The sequence below is a fragment of the Cyprinodon tularosa genome, unplaced genomic scaffold (assembly GCF_016077235.1).
Source record: "Cyprinodon tularosa strain WSP-4 unplaced genomic scaffold, ASM1607723v1 ctg17, whole genome shotgun sequence".
NCBI lineage: Eukaryota > Metazoa > Chordata > Actinopteri > Cyprinodontiformes > Cyprinodontidae > Cyprinodon > Cyprinodon tularosa.
In genome coordinates this window covers 789,296-804,390 of record NW_024038531.1, presented here as the reverse complement: position 1 = coordinate 804,390, position 15,095 = coordinate 789,296, and the positions used below count along the sequence as shown (strand labels likewise).

General features: G+C 40.3%; 1 protein-coding gene across 1 annotated transcript in view; it reads right to left on the bottom strand.

Moving 5' to 3' along the window:
* wu:fb13g09 (multidrug resistance-associated protein 5) overlaps positions 1-15,095 on the bottom strand; it is a 38,139-nt gene that overhangs the window by 2,286 nt on the left and 20,758 nt on the right. The window contains exons 15-26 of the mRNA XM_038281370.1: positions 14,847-14,972; positions 14,410-14,521; positions 14,121-14,305; positions 13,383-13,529; positions 12,430-12,559; positions 10,447-10,600; positions 6,903-7,031; positions 6,502-6,688; positions 4,546-4,635; positions 4,067-4,259; positions 3,789-3,948; positions 96-174 (exon numbers count right to left, since the gene is read on the bottom strand). Coding sequence (XP_038137298.1) covers positions 96-174; positions 3,789-3,948; positions 4,067-4,259; positions 4,546-4,635; positions 6,502-6,688; positions 6,903-7,031; positions 10,447-10,600; positions 12,430-12,559; positions 13,383-13,529; positions 14,121-14,305; positions 14,410-14,521; positions 14,847-14,972 — 1,692 coding nt within the window. The remainder of the gene's footprint in view (positions 1-95; positions 175-3,788; positions 3,949-4,066; positions 4,260-4,545; positions 4,636-6,501; positions 6,689-6,902; positions 7,032-10,446; positions 10,601-12,429; positions 12,560-13,382; positions 13,530-14,120; positions 14,306-14,409; positions 14,522-14,846; positions 14,973-15,095) is intronic.

The following is a 15,095-nucleotide window of genomic DNA, read 5'->3' as shown; positions in this document are numbered from 1 at the left end:
TGTGGAGAGTCAGAGCCACACAAGAGCCAAACTATGAGGAAAACTTTTGCTGCTGTGGAACGTGTAATTCCCAACATATCGATTATATAACTCACCATTTCTTTAATGTGCGTTTTCTCAAGAGCTTCCCAGATCTGCAAATCAGAATATTGATCCCAGGGGTCTAAGTTGCTCCTGGTGGAAGAGAAATCATAACAACAATGAAATAAGTCTCATTAATCTAACAAATGCAGTCTACTGCTGACATTAAAATTATAAATGCAGGTCCTCTGCGTATCTAAAACATTACATAGAAGGATTTGGGGATATAAGCATTTTCCTATTTTTTGCATTGAAGGACTTAGAAGAAAGAGCTGCAGCTTATTTCCATGTATATAAACCTCTATCTAAGGTCTTAGTAAATGTTTTAATGATCAGTCAATCAGTTAAGTTATATTTAAGTGTTTTAATAACAGACTGCCTATCAGCATAGCTGAAGCTATAAAAGCAAAGTTGAGTCAAAGAAAAACATGCGGCAAATGAAAAAAAAAAAACTCATAAGTAACGAGGATAACGGCATCTGACAGGATTTTGACGCAAACTTGAGGAGGATTCACCAAAAGCCGACTGGACGGACTCTGAGCTTTTAGAGCCAACATCCATGGAGAATTAAGGGCATGAGTTAAACTGCTCTTTTCCTTTATTTAAGACATCAATTCAGTTTATTTATATACCCCCAATTCACAAGACATATCTGTTTACGTCTAATTACAGACACAATCAGATCATAGAGACAGATTGGTTAATGGTTTTTTTTCGATCTAAGGAATCCTGGCTGACTGCAAGGTGCCATTGATTTTCTTTCCTGATAAGGATTAAAAACATCAAATGTTTCTCAACAGTCTCTTCTTTAATGTGAATTTTGCATTTCATTTGAAATCAAAGGCTCAGAGTCTGAAGGAAGGTGGAGGACTGTAGCTACTTAAAGCTAAAGGCTGATTAATACTGAGAAACCAGGTCCTCTACGTGTGTTGCAGTAAACGCAGATCTGCCCCCACCCTCCCTCTGCAAACACTCTGGTGCACCTACCCAAATTATAGGTGACCGCAGACAGTGCCGCAGACAGGTGGCCTCTGATTGGTCAAATCTACATCTGCTCTCTCATGTGTATTTCATGTTTGGTACCTTACTGGCTTGTTCATGAAAAAGTAAATTATTTCAATAAATATCCATTTAATATGAAACTTGTATATTAATCATACTTTACATATAAACTTCATATTTTCAATTTTATTTGAATTTTGTGTTACATGCAACTAAGCTAAGATTACTAAGACCAACAGAAATTAGAAATATTACACATTATAAAAAAAGTATTTTCATTAAAGTTCCAACTAAAAGTATGACATGAACAGTATGAGACAGTGGAACATCTCGAATTTAGTTCTCCTTTTGCCTGGTATTTACAGCAGAATGGGCTGTGGTCATGAAGTCACAAGGTTGTGGCATCTGCCAAGGTTGTTTTCTACACACTGCCGTTGTCAAATGACTGGCTTGTAGCTCATCACTGTTGTTGGGTGTGGTGTATTGCAGCTTGCCATAACGCACTGCAATTCCCCTATAGATTTCTGTCGATGGGGTTACGCAGTAAGATAGCAGAGTTTCAGGACATGAGCAATAAGGAAACAGGATTAACTATTAAGTCCTCTAAAACATAGTACTGTGCTGTCCCTAAGTTTGGCCAAACTAGTGGTGCATTGCAAGTGCAAGCGGGTTTGATTATAATGAACAGATCATCGCATCATCCAGAAAAGTGGGATGTCAGCTGCATGGAAGCATGAAGTGCAAAACTTCCTGTGTGTTGCCTGGGTTGGCCACAGGACTCCTTCTACGAAATATCATCTGGTTCCCACACCAGAGATGAGCATGGCAACCCTAGACAACCACACAGGACTGTGAGAAACTTTGCGCTGGACTTATCCAACAACGTGTATAATGCCCTTCTTTTCTTTTCTCTCCAGATCTGCAACATTGATTTCCAAGGTGTCAAATTTCCTTAAGAGAAACATAACAACAATGAAATAAGTCTCATTAATCTACACAAGATGCTTCTACTGCTGTCATTAGATTATAAAGAGTCTTGCTATCTAAAGACATTACATAGAAGATTCTTTATACGTTTCCTATTTTTGCTTGAAGGACTTCACAAAGATGCTGTCCAGCTTTTTCTGAATTACAACCCTTTTGAAGGTTTTTGTTTTAAGATCAGTCAATCAGGTTAGTTATATTTAGTGTTTGTAACAACTCTTTTCACACATGCTTTTAAACAATTTCCCTGCGCACAATGAACTCATTAAGTACGTGGACACTGAGGATTTTGGAACAGCACCAGCCGCTTGGCGACTTGAGCTTTTTAGTGCCACTCCTTAAGGCAAGGTTAACGATGCTCGTTCTTTTTAGGACATTCAATTCAGTATTCTATATACCCCAATCAGAATATCGTTTACGTCTAATACAGACCAATAGATCCATAGAGAAGAGGTTAATGGGTTTTTTGATTAAATTGGGCTGATAGCAGGTGCCAGAGTCTTCATTTCTGATAAGTTTCATCAATATTCTCAACATTTTCTGTATGATGAATTTGGATTTCATTGTTGTCAAATGTAAGTCTGAGGAAAATGTAACTAAACTAAACAATACTGAGAAAATGAGTTTCGTGTTTTGCAGATGAAGAATATGACTCTACAAGTTTCACTCTTTTAAGAATGCAGAATTACTGATTATCAAATCTACTTTCTTCATGTGTATTCAATTTTGGACCAGCACTGTTGATATGACCGCTATTGCGGAAAACGACTGATGAAGTTAGACCGGCTAGAAGAGCGAGGTGCGCGAGAATGCTGGGACCCTTTTTCCACCTGGATCCCCGCTCTTTTTCACCCTCGTGTCGCTCCGTTGTCGCACAAACTTTCCCCTAGCGTTTTTCTACTTCCTCACCACCTCCGCCGTATCTTGACCCACAGCTAGTTTGTGATTGTCCCTCTTGCATTGTGTTGTAGAATAACAAAGCGCAGACAACGCTTCAAAATTGGGCAGAAATCAAAAATATCTGCGACAAGCTCGCTGCGACTCACTGCTGCGGGGAGTATAATCAGCCCTTAAGGTTGAGATTCTACCAGGAAATCTAGGGGCACTTTATTCTTCAGTCTGCTGACAGGCTTTATGGGGGTGATCATTAGATTTTCAGGCAGGAGATGACTCTTGACCACACTGTACTAACACCTATTTTAATGACCATTGTATCCCTGTGTCACTGGCTCAGCAAACACACCCGACCTTAACACCAGTCTAATTTGATCTAAGAAACTATGGAGGTTTTGTCAGGAAGAAGATGAGATACAGCAGAGGAAAACGTTGGGAAACATCAATATGATGCTGATTAAATCATTGATTCATGCTTAAACTATGATGTACACTAGCTTTTTATAGGACAATATGTAAGCTGAGCATCACATTGATTGATCTTATGTAATATTCAAATGACCTGAGAAGCAGAAATAAATGCTCTAGATATATACTCTATGTGTATTTTTTGATATTTCTGAAAGGCACTCTTTTCAGTAAGAAGCTGATCTATTGAGCTGCACCTATACGGTCCTACATGATATAATCGATTATGAGAACATGAAAATTATTTCTCAACTAATTAAACACGTATTGTAACCTCAGAAAGCCAAAAGATTACCTTTTTTAATGCAAAACAAATGATACATCTCAGGATGGTGATTAACTGATTGTGACTGGATTACCTGATGGTACCAATGAAGAGTACGGGCTCCTGGGGAATGATGGCCAGCTTGCTCCGCAGGTCATCCAGGCCAATCTGTGCAATATTGATCCCATCAATGACTATAGAGCCAGCACTGAGCTCCACAAGCCTGAACAGAGCTACAGCCAGGGAGGACTTCCCTGCAAACACACATAAAAAAAAAGATGCTGTGCTGACAAAAGTGGACATGTTGAAACAAAGATATAAATGTGAGGTGGGAACGCTGCAGGCTAAAGGAACAGAGAAGGTCAGCTGTACCTGATCCTGTACGGCCTACGATGCCGATGGTCTCTTCGGGGAAAACGGTAAATGACAGGTTCTTAAGCACCAGTGGCAGATGATCTCGATAACGCATGTTCACATCCTGGAAGCTCATCTTTCCCTGCTGAGGCCAGGAGGGGGCAGGAGTGGCTGCCTCAGGACTCTGTCTGGGTGCTTCACTGTCAAGGGTCTGAGATAAGAAGAGGCGATGGTATCTGCAATGAATCACTGAATTCCTTAAGAGGGGGTGAGCCCCCCCCCAACTGATCTGCAGTGATTTCTACTTGATAAGCTTTTTCTTTTTGCGCTAAAGAGGAAGAGGTTGTGAAATGGGAGACAAGTTCTGGAATGTGATATGAAGGGTGAACAGATTACATGGACACAACCCCCCCCCAAAAAAAATACACATGGGGACATACCAGCTAAACTGCTCTGTCTTTCTGGTTAACTGCTGTGAAAAAATGAACACCCCTTACCTTTATATAGTGATTTATCCTTTCAACGGATGTAAAGCGAGCTTCGGTTTCGGTGAGCAGCCGCACCGTGAACTGAAATAGGCCGGTCAGCTGGAGGTGACAGACAAGCAGAGAGTTAAAAGGTTCATAATCATCACTGTCACACCAATTACCTTAAAGCACTGCCTGTTTAGACATCATCAGCACAGATTCGCTGACATGCCTCCTTCACAGTCCTGCTAATTGATCTCAATTATCTACCCTGATTGTGTTGATTATAACGTGAAATAAAAAGCTGCAACCGAAACCAGCTGCTGCACATACAGTACATTCAACGCCTGGCAAAAAATTTCACACCTCAAGCAAAGCTCCCTGCATTATGTTGGGGTTTTATATGATAGGCTAACGTATATAATTCTGAATTTAAAGAACAAAATAAGGTTCATATTACTGCTGTTTGCTCAAAATGTCAGAGGTTGTAAGAAACACAGCAACCAGGTCAGAAATAAGAAGTTTAAAGTTCAGTACGGTTATAATAAAACTAAAGTTAGGATCATCTCCCTGAGCCTTCAATCATCTGAATAAAGAGTCTGCCATATCTTCAAACCCACCAAGAGATGCACATCCACCTAAACCAGGGGTCGGCAACCCAAACTGCTCAAAGAGCCATATTGAACAAAAAAATAAAATAAAATAAATCTGTCTGGAGCCACAAAAATGTAAAAGTCTTCTATATGCCTCGTATGGCAACATGGGCTCTAAGTGTATTATCCCACTATAGAAAAGGACTATGTGGGCTTAAAAATATAATAAGCATTCATGGTTAAATGTTTATCCTGGAGCAAATGTCACATAGCAGCATGAGGTGAGTTAGGAGCAGTGAACGCTCTCACTGGGTGGAATTCACCGCTCGCCGCTTCATCGCCCTTTACCGCGGGATTTAAGTTTTTTTTGCATTGATGAAATTAGAGAAACTCAATAAATGAATCTTTTTATGGTGGATGTGTTTCTGTTAGGAGGAGTTGATTGAGTCATGAGGAACCAAGCAGGAACTGACATCCATCAGAGCAGAGCTCTCTAACCTTGAAATACCACATCCTCCGTCACCATTGTTCCTTGGTGTGATTTATATTTTTAGGATTTGGGGAAAAAATGGAAGAAAGTTCACATCCCTGCGTCAGAGTGCTACCTGTTTGATCTGTGGAGGGTTTTCCATCCTTGAAACAAAACGATCAGCAGTAGTGGAGTTTGGAGATGCAATCCACTTCTTAAATCTATCTTTGCGCTCCTCTAATTCATCCAGAAGTTCTGCAATCACACTTTTTCTCTCACTCCCAGCTTGGTGGTTGGCTGCATATTTAGCCTTCTCTGGAAATGCCTTTTCAAATTTTTTTTTTAAGTTTTTGACAACCTCTCATTACAAAGCAAAAATGCAGGCAATCCTTCCCCATTGATAATGAAAGCAAATGAGTCGCTCCCTTCTTTGAATCCTCTTTTCTCATCAGCTATCTTCCTTTTTTCCCTTTGGGATCCAAGGTCCGAGAGACACCCTGCAGCATGGTTTGCCTGGCACCGTGCCACGCTGGTTGCAAGTTATGACCACTAATCTCTATGGCTATGACGCAAATTATTGTTTACAGCATTGGAAAACATAATTCAGTTTTAAAAATTTAAAAATCAATTTTCATAAATTTCTGAAAAATCTCCAGGGAGCCGCAAGGGGGATGCTAAAGAGCTTCATGCAGCTCCTGAGCCGCGGGTTGCCAATCTCCGACCTAAACGGACAGGCTGGGCAAAGACAAGCATCCAAGGTATCCAATGTAACTCTGGAGGAGCTGCTAAAATCGTCAAAAATTCATCACATCAAATCCCAATAAGATTAAATTGGGTTTGTTGCTCCAAAGTGATAAAATGTGAAAAATATTTAGGCCTAAATATGAGTAAGAAATCCCAATTTTAACAGGTTTTTTCACAGACCTGAACTGCATATGAGATGGCCAGGCCTGCGTAGGCTGGAGGTATCTGATTCTGCATGAAGACAATGAAAAGTGCCACAGCGGTGATGAGGGAGATGCTGATGAGGTCCAGGCGAACAGCCAGCCAGCGCATAGCACAACTAAAGAGGTAGTTGGTGGCCTGGTTGGTGTCCAGCAGTTGCTGATATCTTAAGAAAAAAAAAAAAAAAAAGGAGAGTGGTTGTTAATCTATTTCAGCAGGAAGTAAGCATGGCTCTGCACTGCAGTGCAGCTGAGGGCAACATTTCTAAGCTGTGGGCTAATATATTTATAGGGTAGGAGAAAAGAGAGAAACTAGAAGAGGAGATAAGATTAATGTGAAGTTTAATGGCATCAGTCAATGACAGATATCCTTGAGTTCACCTTTGGAGGAAGCTGTGCTCTCTTCCATACGCATGGATGGTGGAAAGTCCCTGCAGACTGCTGGTTATATGGGAGGTGAATGGTGACTGGCTGATATTCTCCAAGCGCTTCAGCTCGCGGATGAAAACCCTAAAAAAAAAAAAAACAAAACAAACAATGACAGTATTTTAATTTCAACTTGAAATAAACCAATCAATTTTAGTAAAGCGTGTAGCTGCAATAATGAGGAATTAAACTGCGGCTCCAGGAAAGCATGAAATCATTGTTCCGCTTGGATTTGTTTCTATGAATTCCCACGAAAATCCACTTCAATCATCAAGTCCAAAAACACAGCAGAGCTGCTGCTATCATTTCAATGAAAATATTGGATCATTGTGTAAAATAATTAAAGCTTTTGAGCAGAGATGTTTTCAAACATGCTGCTTTGGAAAAAGCATCCATCCTTGAATTTTTTCCAAACGTTGCTTCTTTACAACCACAAATTAATACTATAAATCAGAATGTCAAGAGATATGCTAAAACAATGTGACACATTATTGCTAAACTAAAGATTAGTAATGCACTTTTGATTGAATTTGGACGTTTTTTTATAAGTAAAAAAACTAATCAGTAAAATCAGCTAAGTCTTGCATAGATTTGAATTTAGCCTGATTTACCGTGATAAAATAAAAACCTCTACCAGTTTTGCACATCTAAAGATAAAAAAACATTCCTTTTCTTCTAGGAAAAGCAGTCAAAGCTCATTCAGATTAGATAGAAACTGCTCATTGGCTCATGAATAACTGTTAATTTGATTTAATCTTAGACTTTGCATATCCTTTCATCTAAACAATTCTCTGGCTTTAAGCTTTGGTTCATTGTCCTGCTGTAAGGTGAACCTCCGCCCCAGCACCAGCAGGTTTTCTATAGCCTCTAACATCTTTTCTTCAAGGATTTCTTATCCAGTTAAGTCCCAATAAAATCTTTAAAAGTTTGTTGCAGTCAAGTGGCAAAATCTTGAGGCGTTGTAGCATAAAACCAACAGTGAATCACAGGAAACAAAGCAGGGAAGCTTAAAAGCTTTGTGAAGGGGATTCAAACCACCTTAAAAACAAATGCATGGTACATTCGGGTTAAACTGGTCATTGATATGGAGGATATGTAAAATCTTAAACTACAGAAACACAGCCGAGGAGGTGGTGGCGGTGGGAAATTTGTAAATAATCCAGTGGAAAATGCTTTAGTTCTAATGACGCCACTGCACACAGGTTATGATGAGATGACACATGGAGGGAGATATGCCCCCTTTGTTCCTCCGAATTGCTTCTTTTTCACCACTGACGGTTGCTTGGTACGCAACAGGGAGCCGTACTCTTTGTAGACGGGTGAGTTCTTGACGCAGAAGTGAGAGGAGAAGAGGTTTACTGACAAAGGCAAGACTTCTGTCTACTTTTTGGCTGCCAAGACAGAAAGAGACAGTTTGGGAATTACAAGTCTCACATGAATCATTTGGCTTCCTCATAAAAGCTTGTAAGGAGACGAGGAAAGAACATGACACTTGCTCCCTTCCAGGCAGTCACGCACACAAACATGTTTATGCCTTGGGCAGTTTCACTTCAGAGATCCATTAAAAAAGAAGCACTTTCTAAAAGTGGGTAATTTCAATGGGAGATCCACGTTTACATAACACTCATCCATATCCTGCCTGGCATGTGGCATCTTTATAAGATGGTCCATTTATAAGCAGCGCTGCCGAGGGTTATCACTGCTTTTCATCAGCTGTCAGGAATCAGTTCAAGTCTGCTGTTTATCAAAGCTTATATTAAATTCCACTTGGATTTTACACCAATTAAGCGTCTCCAAATGAAGATATTCTTTAATTAAAGCGATCTCAGAAGAGACAGACTGGAGTCAGATCTGATGAAAGAAATGCTAAGATCCAGGTTTTAGGTGAAACATATTTTACATATTTCACATTACAACCCATGAGAGCATAAAGTAGACTATAACTTACTATAATTCATCCTAATTCAATCGCTAAATAAAGTCATTAACCCATATGTCTCATAAATCAGTTTCTACCACATACCTGAAAAAAAAAAGCTAACATACTGTCAGAGCCCTAAGAGGCGCCCTGGACTGAGGCAGCTGCTGCTGGGGATTCTCTAATGAAAGCGCACCGCTGTAATGAGGGGGTCTGCGAGGCTACCACAGAAAAATAACATTTTAAGGCAGGATCGTATTCTTGATGAACTGACTGCACAGACAATATTTTCAGGTGGACCTTCTAACTTAAAAACGTATCAAAACTCCTTTTTACCCACTGACCACAGCAAATATAGCAAAGCCAGTCTCTTGCATTGAAAACAAGTGCATCAGATGCATCTGAAAACACTTTATTGGACGAGCTTCGGGAGCATCTTGAGGCAAATCTGACCTTAATGTTGACAAGCATTAAAAGCTGTAATGTTATTTTTGCACTTGGAAAAAAATCAAATTTGCTATAAGGCGTTCAGACAAATTTCAAACTGTTTGGGAACCCTTTCTCTCATACTTTAGTGGCCTCCAAGAACTTCCTCCAACATTGCATTAGATTGAAAGATTTTATGGTTTCAATTAAAAAGCTGAGCATACACAAAGGCATACTTTGTTGGCCAAGAGGACCTTGCAATGCAGATCGAGCTATTCACCTACTGTTTTAATTTCTTTATTCTGATGCCTGCCCATATTTAACAAACAAAAACTGAAGTCTACTGTCGGTGTAGTGTTTTTTTTTTTTTGTTTTTTGTTTTTTTGATTCATTACAATCACAATTATTGTAATTATTTTTGGGTCCAGTCTGGGTGGGGGGAGGGTGTGGTTTTTCTGAATGTGTATAAAGTTTGAAAAACGGAAAGTCTTTTGTAACCATGAAGACGATCTATTGTTTCTACCTCTGACTTTTCAATAAAAAGATTTGGAGAAAAAAAATGTGGACAAGCATAAAAAATGAATCAACAGAAGCTTTTTTGCTGCTGAAATCGCATTAGGTGTGATTGTAGCATTAGGTTTTATATCAGCCCATAGCACAAAATAGGGATATAATTAACTGTAGTTTGTAGATTTGATCCAAAACTCGGAACTATGTTTATCTTGAAATTATTCATTAAAGGAATACACATTATTTTGAGGTTATTGGGCAGAAGAAAAATCCAACTTTTCCCCACTTTGTTGGATTCACCTTTAATGGCAAACTTGCAGTGACACATAAACAATGAATGAAGCAGAGAGAGTTATTATGTCCTGTTGAGGTAGTGCTGCCAAATAAGCACGCTGGTGATGCACAATCATATATGTTATTGAGTAACACTGCTGTAAGTATTTACCCCTTTGTATTTCCCTAAATACATGTAATAATCTGAACCCATAATAAAATATACCCAATAAGAAACATTAAAGAAAAGAAAAAAATGTCTCAGTTATTTTCTCGATCAGCACCATATGGAATGAAAAAACAACCAGTTGCCAGGAAAAGGAAAGCGCCACCAAGCATCTTTACAATAAAATGGAGAGATGAGAGTCTGACCTGGAGACACGATTGACGACACACAGGAAGACACCCAGGGGCAGGACTGAGATCAAGAACCAGGGGAAGATCATCCCAACCATCCCCAGGCAAAACAGCACCAGAGTCAAGTTTTGAAGCAGCATTTCAGCTTGCATGGTCAGACGCACGTCCACTGTGAGGAAGAGAAGAAAATAAAAATAGGTCAGAGGCCCTGTGTGATGAAAGATGTGAGGGGAAGTGTGTTGAGTGGTTTTCTAAGCAACTAAAAAACATGCTTGGTTGTTTGTCATGACCAAGTTTACATGCATTTAGACCAAATTTAGCATGATTCTGATTTAGATCCATCTATAGTCACAGGAAGAAAAATACCCCCATGAGTCTCAAATCTTGCTTGAATTATGTTTTATGTAATTATGTAAAACTAAATTAGTTTGATGTTTTCTTTCATCTCATTTAGTCATGCATAAAAAAAACGGCTTGTAGAAGAAACCGGCTAAAAAGTTATTCAGATTGTTGCAGAGCCTCTACTTTTTATTGATTTATTTTTAACCAGCTGATTAAATTAAAAACCTTTCTGGGGTTGAGTTGTGGAACCTGGAATACTTTAATTCCATTTCCTGTCATGAATCAGTTTCAGCCTTGACAGTCTGCCTTAGATTCGACTCTAGAATACTTTGGCTTATAGAGGAGGGCATGGCTGACGACTCAGCAGCTGGAAAACAAACCAAAAACCCTCCATCACTGTGCTTGACTTATGATACGAGGTTTTTGTGCTGATATGTTGGATATGGCGTTATACAGTCTGCAAAAAAATCTAGTATTATGCATCTGGCTTCACTGCTGATGTTTTCCCTCTCTGGGGTTATTTCAAACACACACCTGGATGCTCAAGACTCACAAACAGCCACATCTTCTGCTTTCAAAGCAGTAGAGACACAGATTATCAGTACTTAATCAAATACATTTGGTCCAAAGTGCTTATAGTCGCACTATCTAAATCAGGCATCCCCAAACTCGGTCCTCGAGGGCCGCTGTCCTGCAGGTTTTAGAGGTTTCCCTGCTTTAGAACAGCTGATTATGATGATTGCAGTAGAGCAAAAGCCTGTTAATCAACTATCAATTAAATTCAGCTGTGCTGGAGCAGAGAAACATCTAAAACCTGCAGGACAGCGGCCCTCGAGGACCGAGTTTGGGGATGCCTGATCTAAATACTTAAAGGTATGAAAAAGAGGATTTTTTCCTAGAAATTAATCTAAAATTATTTAATTGATGGAGGGCATTCTTGCACTTATGGTGGTTGGCAAAACTTCTGCTGGACCGGTAAATTACGTTTGAGTCCTGCTGACTCTGTGCATCCTGGCACTTTGCTGCCTCTCTAGGTGAAATACAAATTTACGGGTTGAGGCTTTTGCAGCGTAGAAAACTTTTGCAAAGGAGGGGGCTTTGACACATGCACACAATTAGGAAATACACAAACAGCATTCACAGTCTGCCTTACATTCGACTCTAGACATATCTTCTACCACAGAATCCTCTTTCCTGCCTTAAAATGTGGATGGAAAAGCTGCTGGGGAAGATCAAACAGGCTAACCAGTCATACTGGGGTACAAGTGACTCTTCCTCACATCTTTAGGAAGAGGAATGCTTGCATAGTTTGACCGTGGGCAGTATCTGAACCTCTACTTTATTTCACTTAATGCTTAAAATACCCATATATGACCAAATACTGTTTGTGTGTCTAGTGTAAAAGAATGGTGGATGAACTGCAGGTTTCTAAAAAAAAACAACAACAAAAAAACAAAAGAAGCTCAAAAAACAACAACAATATTGACACATGAAGCAAAGACAAGTGAAGTGGATAATAGAGAGCAACTCGCATGGGAAAAACACTCTGCCGAATCACACTCAGCCTCTACACTACACCTTGTCAACCATGGTGACTTCACCGGCTGAGAGCTCTCCTCGGGGACAGGTTCTCAGTCAAGACAAATCAAGCCTCACCCTCGTCCATGTCCCTGGAGAAGCGGGTCAGGATGCGACCCAGAGGCGTCGTATCGAAGAATCGCATGGGGCTGAGAAGGAGCCTGCGGAACAGCTTGTCATGGAGAGCAGAGGCGGCCTTCACCGTGCACTGTCAAAGCAGACAACAAGTCATGTTTCAATGCGAGACCCGACACATGTAAACAAACAAGTTGAACAAGTATACGGCAGCGATCATAGAGTGAAGGGGAATCACTCAGAGATCGAGGCAGCCACATGTCGGCTGCAGACCTACGAACACCGGCTTTCAATATGCTTAGCATGTGTGCGGAGCTGGGTGGCTGTTTTCCTTCTGCGTGAAGGGTGGGCTGTCAAATCCTGAGTCATAATGAGCTTTCTGGGAGGCTTACATAAAGGTCATGACCCAATTCGCAAAAGACATTTCACCAATTGGACAGAAATTACATGTGGCAGCAAAGAACAAATTATTTCTATTAATGGAATATTTAACAAACACAAAGATCTCATCACAGCTAGAGGTAAGAAAAGATCATCCATCTTTGAAAAATTAGCAATTTCAAGTGGCAAGTATTAACGTTGGGGACTAACCTCAGCAATGGTGTGTCAGGACGGGTTAGCATGAAAAAAAGAGGACGTTCACCCGAGGGGTGGTGGGGGGGGGCTGACATGGGCACAAACACTTTTCCTTGATTTCTATTTTTTTTTTTTTTTTTTATTCAATCCCAGACAGACACACACAGCCTTTGTAAAGCTGTGAAAAGCAGCAGTGGACAAATACTAAATGGATTTGGCCTGCAGCTATTTTCCATTACGCTGCTGCAGCCACACAAGCTTGAAAAATGACAATTATAGGGGAGCACTTAACTGTAGAACATTAATAATACGTGAAGTTCTGAGATTATGTCAAAGTTCATCAGTGTTTGGGAAGAAAGGATGTTTAGAAAGACCCTTACCTTGACAAACACCAACCCCCTCACAGTTTTCAGAAATAACGCGGCTCCCATGGAAATGACATAAACAGTGGAGTAATACTGAATATGGGGGTTGAGCCTCATGCTGTTGCTCTCCATCGTTTCATTCGCCGAGATTAATGATGTGTTCTGAGGGCAGATGGAGCAACAAATTACAAACACTGAGAGAGAGAGAAAAAAAATCCCCATTTGGCTCCCTAATCAAATTGAGAAAAGCACAGTTTGGCTTTCAAAAAAAGTACATAAAATCCAGCCGGCCTGGTGACGTTTTTACTATTCGGAGCACATCACCTCCACGGCGACGAGTCCTTGCTTTGCTGCACATCTGTTTCTCAACTACTCGTGCTTGTTTTTAATTAAGTTTACCGATGTGCCGTTACTTTTTTAATCATGCACATTCAGATTAATGCTCAGTCTGCTGCCACAACTCACTGAAGCAGAGTAGTTAGTTTTCTTCTGGGAGCCAAACACACGCTAAAGAGAGGCACCTGCCGTGATGTGCAAAAGTATTCCAACCCCTTCCAAAGTTTGTCCCACTTTGTCAGGTTACCAACACAAAATCTAATTTACTTTACTGGGATTTTATGCAATACACCAATGCATGAAAAGGCAAAAACTGCAAGAGCTGTATTTGCATCCAACCCCTTTTTACTCTGATACCATAAAGAAATAATGCAGTGAAACCAGCGACCTGATTGATGAAAATGTTTGTTGACTTACCCCACTGCCCTGCCTGATCCAGTAGCTCAGCCACCAGTTACTAAAAGCTATGCTGCCAGTTGTGGACAGGAAGAAGACGATGTTGATGATAAAGACTAATGGACCTCCTGCTGCTTTAATGTATGCTGCGTACACAGACCAGGCCACAGCACCAGAGCCTTTTTCTTCTGCTTTCATCAGTTGCTCTGAAACAAAAGACGAGACAAGATAGGGGGGGAAAAAGTCACATTCAGCTTTAATCTCACGTATAGGATAAAAAAATAGATAACTAAAAGACAGCATCCCTCACCTCTGTCCCTGCTCTCCACCTTTATCTCAACCTTGGCAACATCAGCAGCGCCGTCAGCTGTTTTCACAACTCCCCCCGTCCGTTTATTCTTCAAATTCTCTTTTACTACATTCTGGAAGACAAATGTGAAAAACAAGGGCTCAGATTTGATGAAAAGCTTCCACAAAATCGGCTCAGCTCCATTAATACCAGACAGAATTTAAACAGAGATAAATGTGACACTGTCTTTTTACAGCATTGCCAGCATAAAAAAAAAAAAAAAAAAAGGTACATAAACAATGAAGGGCCTTGTACATCTTAACATTTCCCTTGTATCGAGCCCGTCTATCTGTCCTCATGAATTATTCAGCTTGTAATGTTCAGAGTTGCTGTGTATCGGGGGGGGATCTTTCACTCAAAGGAGGAACCTTTTTTCCCTCATGTGGCCCCAGCCTTACCTCCTGTTGCATGCTGTTGAATAAGGTGGCATAGTCACGCGCTTTGCTCATTAGCTGTGCATGGCTGCCGTGTTCAACAATCTGCCCGTCCTTCATCAGGATCACATCATCACATTCGGGCAGATACTGAGAATACAAAGGAAGCAAAATACAAAGGTAAGAAGGTTGAAGGTTTTTTATATAAATGTAAAGTATATGTATGCATAAAGGTTGGAAGATTTGAATTCAGAGAGTTTATGGTTGTTTAAA